Source organism: Corylus avellana, unplaced genomic scaffold, assembly GCF_965113065.1.
Source record: "Corylus avellana unplaced genomic scaffold, dhCorAvel1.hap1.2 HAP1_SCAFFOLD_125, whole genome shotgun sequence".
Classification (NCBI taxonomy): domain Eukaryota; kingdom Viridiplantae; phylum Streptophyta; class Magnoliopsida; order Fagales; family Betulaceae; genus Corylus; species Corylus avellana.
Genome location: NW_028290531.1, coordinates 27,351 through 35,326, shown reverse-complemented (window position 1 = coordinate 35,326; position 7,976 = coordinate 27,351). Strand labels below are relative to the sequence as shown.

Sequence of the window (7,976 nt, the reverse complement as noted above, 5' to 3'; positions counted from 1 at the left end):
AAACCCAGTCCCGGTTATTGGCCAAAAAGGGCAACCGGAACTGGGGCAACCCGTTTTTGATTTTTGAAAACCGGAACTGGGTACCTGGTTAACTCGTTATACAATAACCGGCCAATTCAGGTTGCTACTTGGATAACCGGTTTTTTTTTTTTTTTTTTTATTTGCATTTTGGGCTTATTTTAGGTATTAGGCATATTTTTTGGGCTTAATTTAACCATTTTGTGCCTTTAAAAAAAAAAAAACAAAAACAATTAGCCTTAGCCCTAAAATTTCATTTTAAAAGCTTACATAGACTACATATATGATATATCAACCGATTCAACTACAAATCTCATTCTTATGAGATTAAACACTAAATACTAAATAGTAAATATTAACATGTCAAAAACAAACCCGAAGAAAACAATAAAAACAAGTATATAAACAAAAAAATTAAAAATAATAATAAATATACTAAATTCGAAAATATATATAAAATTAAAAATATATTAATATTATTATTATTATATATACCCGGTTATAACCGGGTATTTAAAAACCCCAAAATTGATAACCTGAATTGGGCACCTTGGTTACCAATTTTTTTCAACCGGTTTCTCGGTTTTTTTTTACACCCCTACCCGCCAGCCCCCTGACAAGCTCTTATCCTATTCTCATTATTTTGCAAATTGCATCTCTCGGATTGCTGAGTCACCCATCTCGGAAATTGTTTCAACAATAAAGCAAAACTTGATTTTTCATATTATTATTATTTTTAACTAGAAAATTATTTCCAGTATTCGACAAGGATAGTGGGTCTAATGGCGAAGACCCGTAATCATCCATGGGCCAGAATAGGCTTTAAGTTATATATGTCTGAAGGCCCTTACTAGCCCGATCCAGATGACAAGACCCATGGATCCCATTTTCCAGCTCTTCTCGATGGCCCCTAAGTCCGGTGATCATATTCAAGTGGCTCCAGATCAGCCCAAAGTAGGAATCCCCAACAAATATTTGGCCCATTATCATATCATTCCAGTCTAGTCTTAACTCATGCAAAGCTCAATGTTAGGCCCATATGGGCTAACAAGTTCTACTGTTGTAAATGAACAATGGTGCTAACCCAATCTCATCTCGGACATGAATTCGCTCTATAAAATTGTCATACTGTTTATTTATTTATTTTTTTAACATGTCCACACAGGGGTAAGGGGAAGGGAGATTCAAACTAGTGACTTCAGCTTTATTAGGCATGGTCTACAGTCGATTAAGTTACCCCTTAAGGACAATTGTCGTACGTCATTTGAGCATGTGAAAAATACATGTTTTTTTTTTTAATAGTTTTATTAAAAAATTTATATTTCTCACACGTTAATTAAGAAAAACACGCTGGTTTCGTTTGATTCGTAGGAAATTTATGTCCATCTTTCAAAAATCAACTAATTTTTGGCAGAATTTAATAAATCAAAGAAGAAGAATAAGAATAAGAAAGAAGCTACTAATCTAAAACATGATTGAAATAAAAACTCATCTAAAACAATCCGAGGGAAAGGAAAACTAGGATGATGCAGGATCTGATAAGTAAAAAAAATGAGAACAATTAAAGAAATAACTTGGCAAAGATCAGAGCCACACCAATTTTGCACCAAGAATGATTATGGTGTCTCCCCAGTATAAATAACTTCACAATTGAAATGATAGATAAACTGAAATAGTCTAAATACTAATAATAAAGCAATTCTTTTCTATTGAACTTCTAGGTCTCCTTCAATTCCCCCTTTTTAAAGAACTATATTTTCCAATTCAATCTCAATAAAAATCTCTAAGGCACGTTGAAGAGTCATTCCTTTGCAAGTACTCTTGGCCTTATCTTATCCACACCCACGGGTGTTGGACTTATTCTACAAGTTGGTCTCGTTGCCTGCTTCATTATATCTGACTTCAACAATATTTTCCCTTGAATGTCTTAAACAAACCAAAAGGACAACATCTTGATTGCTGCTTCTTTTTTTTTTTTCTTTTTTTTCAAGTTGGTTAATAAGGACATGTTCTCTTCTAAACTGGATTGGAAAAAATTTCTCTAACCTAATTTATAAAAATGACATGTATCCTTTATTTGTGAAAAATATATGTTTTTTTTAATTGCAAGGGCAAAATTAAAAGAATATTTATTAAAAAGTCATGTACTTTTCACATATTATTTAAAAAGTATGAATGGACATATGTTATTTTTAAAAACGGGGTTGAAGGTCCTTAATTTAATTGCACTTTTACATAAACTAGAGAAAATTGGCAATAGTTAAAACCGACATGATTTTTTTTATTTTATTTTTTCCAAAAAGGTTACAGCACCTTTACATTGAAAGATTGCCTACCTATGACCTGTCAATGAGTTGATCCCAATATATTCTTTATCACTCTGACTCGAACCTGAACTTTATATAAGTTTCATGTGAACCCAACAAATATGGAATGGTATCACACATTATATAAAAATATAAATTAAAATAAATACTGTCCATATGTTTGTCCACTTTATCCACATTCCACAAAATCAAAAAGGATAATGGAGTGTTTTAAAATAGGAGCAACACTAGGTCACATATCAATTTAAAGTGTGATTTTTAGTATTATTCATTGAAAGAAAAAAAGAAAAAAATAATGCTAAAAATTACACTTTTATTATATTTTCTGACAATGCCGATCCACAACTGTGTCTCCATTGCTTCCTCCGCCATGCCATTTGTTGGGGTTTCTATTATGGGATCTTATCTTCTATGTATTTATGTTTCTAGCTAGTATCTTGTGCTAACCTTTTTTAATTTTTAATTTTTAATTTTTTTTTTTTTACAGAGCTTTCATTCTTTCCATTGATCACTTATGGTCATGAATGGTTGTTTAAGCTGACTATTGATGGTTGTGCTGTTAATTCTTTGGAGTTTTGTTTCGTTTACAAAAATTTGTCTACCTTAACCACTATTGTTGGTGGTATCAATTACTTTGATAGGCCAAATCATTTATTCAATCAATTTCTAACTCTTCTCAAGAAGGCTTTGTCGCCTCTGTTGTTTTTGTTTTTGGTAATTCTCATTTCCTCTGCGAACCTCTTCTTCGCATTGAATAGAACCAAAAAAAAAAGGGAAGATATAATAGTGATGCAATAAAAATGTCATTTTAACAAAAAAAAAAAAAAAAACTTACTTATACAGCCACATCAGCCTCCTTTTACTCGTTTTAAAAAAATGAAATGGTAAGTGTCAATAAGTTTTTTATATTTACTTATATTATCTTATAAATTTAATAGATTAATCATTAAATTTATAAGATTTATTATTAACTTATGTAAAATTTACTTAAATTCACAAATTTAATAATTAAATTTTTAAAAAATATTAACATCTATAATTCCTCCTTTAAGAAAACGTTGTTAGTGTTTGATGGGATGACAGGTAATGAGATGAGAGGCAACTTCGAGCGTCCATAGTGGAAGGATGAGTCAGAGAGTATCCTGTCGCGGTGTCAAATGGTGTCACCCACCAGGACAGAAAGCCAACGCGTTCAAACCTCAAGACTTTCAAATCTCTTTCTCCTTGTCAGGTGTCACCCAGACTCACCCTTCCTCCCACTCTCGTCCACATCTCTAAGCTTATCTTCTACTCGCGCTCAAAGCGAGCTAATGCACCTTCAGACAACTTATTAAGTGAATAAAAGAATAATATATTAAATATAGTAGCTAAAATAAGAGGCGAGATGCATCTACTTTAAAAATAAATATGATAGCGGACTTAATGAATATTAGGATCCCTTATAATTATAAATAAATAGTATAACATATCAGTTTTTTAAGCGTTTTAATGCCTAAAAATAGTTTAAATTATGTAATTTGACAATTTAAAAAAAACTATAAGAAATTTGATCAGACTTAATACTCAAATTCTTAAACTATATTATCAAATATTTTTGGAAGCAAATTCGACATTTATTATGAATAATAAAAAAAATTCGACAGAACAAATTCACCAAATTGACCGATGGACGGGGGAGGAGAAAACGCCCGTCAGCGCGCGTGAAATAGGGATACGTGACGGGAAACCCGTAAAGGCCGTCAGATACACGTTGAAGGAGGCGTTGCGAATTTGACTCGAATTTGAATTTCATTTGGGATTAATTTCTCAATAAACAAAACCAAGCCTCCTAGTTGGAGCTTTGACTTTGACCAGTAAGGAAAGCAAGGAAAGAGCGAAGAAGAAAAGTCTCACTTTCCCCTCTCCTTCCGAGTCCTTGGCCTTCAAGAAACACATAAAAAGGACCGCCTCGTCTCTCCTCGTATATCACGCTTCGCAAGCGAGGTCTTCTTAGAAAAACCGAAGTTTTTTCTGCAATTCTCATACACCCAGATCGCACAACGTAGTCAAAGGTATGTTATTGTTTGATTTTGGTGAAATAATTAAGTGTTGGTTTTGATGGTTTAAGTTGATCTGTGAAGTTTTGTTGAATTTGGGTTGTTCTGATGGATTTTCTTTCCGGAAAAAAATCGTGGGGCTCGAGTTTTTGGGACTAAAGTTTGGAATTTTGATTCAGTACCGTTCTAGTTTGGAATTTTGTACTCTAGTTTTCAGTTTTTTTTTTTTTTTTTTTTTTGTTCTCCTAAAGGTTTTGAAAGAAAAAGAGTATTCTGTAGGAGACCAATTCTCAGGCTTAGACTTGGAACACGGCTGACACGTTCTGAATTTCGTTATTCTGCTTTTAATTTCTCGATTTGTTAGTTTAGTCTCTGTTTGTTTGGTTATAAGAAAGATTTTGTTGTAATACTAGTATTTCTGTGTTTGTGATTTATGAACGAGGAAAATTTACTTCGAGTTTCGCATATAGGTTTTGGGCAGGGGTTATCGAGTTGGGATGTTATTTTTCTTGATATTTCTATCATAATCTAGAATTTGTTTTAAGAATTTACCTTTTTTTGTTGTTGTAAGGAATGCTAAATTACTCTTTGTTAAAATTTTCAGGACTTGGATATGTGTCCTGGTTCAAAGAGTAGACTTTCTTCCACAAGCGTTGCCATGGAAGGTGAATTTCAGAAACAGAGAGATGGGTTTTTCTGTGACTGCTCGGTTTTGCTTGAATTGTCTGCTACCGATGATCTCGAGGCCTTCAGGAGTGAAGTAGAAGAGAAGGGTTTCGATGTCAACGAGGCAAGCTTTTGGTATGGTAGAAGAATTGGGTCGAAGAAGATGGCGTTCGAAGAGAGGACACCTCTTATGATTGCTGCCATGTTTGGTAGCGCTAAGGTTTTGAAGTATGTAATTGAGACTACCAAGGTTGATGTCAACAGGGTTTGTGGTTCGGATAAGGTCACTGCGCTCCATTGTGCTGTTGCTGGTGGTACCAATTCTTCACTTCTGATTGTTAAGCTCTTGCTTGATGCATCCGCTGATGCTAATTGTGTTAATGCCAATGGAAATAAGCCTGTTGATTTGATTGGCCGTGCGTTGAAGTCATCCTCCAATTCAAGAAGGAAGGCGATGGAGTTGTTGCTAAATGGCGATAATTCAGTGGGGGAAGGTGATCGAACTGTGAACCAAGAGGAAGCGCAGCAGAAGATGGCCATGCCTCAGTTATCGAAGGAAGGAGCTGAGAAGAAAGAATACCCTGTCGACGTGTCCTTGCCCGACATAAACAACGGGATATATGGGACGGATGAGTTTAGGATGTATACTTTCAAGGTGAAGCCTTGCTCAAGGGCATACACCCATGATTGGACAGAGTGTCCCTTTGTCCATCCCGGGGAGAATGCGAGGAGAAGAGACCCACGGAAGTACCCCTATAGCTGTGTTCCTTGCCCAGAATTCCGGAAAGGGACATGCCAAAAGGCGGATGCTTGTGAGTATGCACATGGTGTTTTTGAATCCTGGCTTCATCCTGCCCAATACCGAACCCGGCTTTGCAAGGATGAGATGGGGTGCTCGCGCAAAGTCTGCTTCTTTGCTCACAAGCCTGAAGAATTGCGCCCCTTATATGCTTCCACAGGTTCAGCGATGCCTTCACCAAAGTCCCATTCAGCTGGTGCAATAGACATGACAATGATGAGTCCATTGGCTCTCAGTTCGTCATCTTCGCCGATGCCTACCACTTCAACACCACCCATGTCTCCCCTGGCAGGCGCTTCATCTCCCAAGAGTGGGAACTTGTGGCAAAACAAAATTAATCTCACTCCTCCTGCCTTGCAGCTCCCTGGTAGCCGGCTAAAGACTGCTTTGAGTGCTCGGGATTTGGATTTGGAGATGGAATTGCTTGGGCTAGAAAGTTATGCTAGCCACCACCAGCAGCAGCAGCAATTGATTGACGAGATAAATCGTCTCTCGTCGCCGTCCCCCTGGAATAAGGAGTTCAGCAGGATTGGAGATTTGAAACCTAACAACCTTGATGATGTTTTTGGATCTCTCGATTCTTCCATGTTGTCCCAATTGCAAGGACTTTCACTAAAATCCTCGACACCAACCCAGTTGCAATCTCCACAACCCAGTTACAATCGCCAGAACATGAACCAACTTCGTGCAAGCTACCCAACCAATCTCTCTTCCTCTCCGGTGAGAAAACCCTCATCCTTTGGGTTTGACTCATCTGCTGCAGTTGCAGCAGCAGTGATGAATTCCAGGTCTGCAGCCTTTGCAAAGCGAAGCCAGAGTTTTGTTGATCGTGGAGCAGGGAACCATCGTGGGTTTACTGCTGCTGGCACTGCTGCTGGCAACTCTGTATCTACCGTGTCCTCTGGTCTTTCAGATTGGAGCTCACCCACTGGGAAATTGGATTGGGGCATTCAAGGAGATGAGCTGAGCAAGCTCAAGAAGTCTGCTTCTTTTGGGTTCCGAGACAACAATGTGGCAACAACTAGAACCTTCATGCCATCTGCAGTTGATGAGCCAGACGTCTCTTGGGTTAATTCCCTGGTGAAAGATGTTTCTCATGACAGTTCTGGGCTGTTTCGCAAAGAGCAGCAGCAGTATAATCATGTTAAAGGGGGTCATGAGATGATTCCACCGTGGGTCGAGCAGCTGTACATAGAGCAGGAGCAGATGGTGGCGTAAGGAAAACATCTCTGCCTAATTTGCTCCTACATTATATTGACGAAGCTTGATATTCTTTGAATTTATTTATTTTTGTCTATTTAGTATTCAATAATTGTATTTAGAGATAGGAGAAGTGAGAAAGGCCATAGAGAAACGAAATTCAGGTCAATCAAGGCCTATAAATTTGTGCAGGAAAAACCTGTTCCTGCTAGGTTAGTTAGAATATTGAGAAAGATCGATGGAGCAAAGATGGTGATTTTTTATTTATTTATATCATATTCTTGTATTTTTTACCCTCTCCTTTGAGGGTCTATTTATTAATATTGAAATGATACACGAATCAGTGGCAAGAAAGTAGTTTGTGTATCCATGATCAAATTGTGAACATTCATTTGGAAAATGTATGTATACCTTTCTTCGTCCCTTATTTCGTTCTGATAGACTCTAATGGTTTTCTTAAATCTTTGTTTGAATGCTAACATCTTTGCTGGTATTTTTTCTTATACACTTCCATGTATACTGTGATTGCGCCTCTTTGTGCTCTCTAACGTATCTACTTCAAAAACAAAACAGATTCTTTTCATCTCTTACTTATCTCTTAAAAATTCCGAAGAAATTGTTTTTGGGTACAAGACACTGATAAAGGTAAAAATAGTGATTGGTTCATAGCTCCTAGCTCACTGCACTTCCAAAGCCAAAGTCTGGAAATGCTGATTACTAGATCATGAAATTTTGTCGAGTTTGGCTCCAAACCTGCTTACTTTTTGTTACTTTACACCATTGAAGGACAGTGGGAGATAGCCAAGCCAATGGCGCACTGAAATTTAGTGGGCACTGATGGCCAAATTTTGTATGAATTTGTTGTCCCATCAAAAACAACACTGCATATATGTCTATCAAACCTTAAGAAAAGACATTAACAAACACCTA

The 7,976-nt window shown here is 36.7% G+C and overlaps 1 protein-coding gene across 1 annotated transcript; it reads left to right on the top strand.

Annotated features, from left to right (window-relative positions):
• Window positions 1-4,199: 4,199 nt before the first annotated feature.
• LOC132186828 (zinc finger CCCH domain-containing protein 29) lies at window positions 4,200-7,389 on the top strand. The gene is made up of 2 exons (XM_059600917.2): window positions 4,200-4,396; window positions 4,986-7,389. The coding sequence occupies exon 2, from the start codon at window positions 4,995-4,997 to the stop codon at window positions 7,062-7,064; it is 2,070 nt and encodes a 689-aa protein (XP_059456900.2). The 5' UTR covers window positions 4,200-4,396; window positions 4,986-4,994; the 3' UTR covers window positions 7,065-7,389.
• The last annotated feature ends 587 nt before the right edge of the window (window positions 7,390-7,976 follow it).

Coding starts and splice junctions, on each gene's coding strand:
- LOC132186828 (XM_059600917.2), top strand. CDS start 4,995: ATGTGTCCTGGTTCAAAGAGTAGACTTTCTTCCACAAGCGTTGCCATG.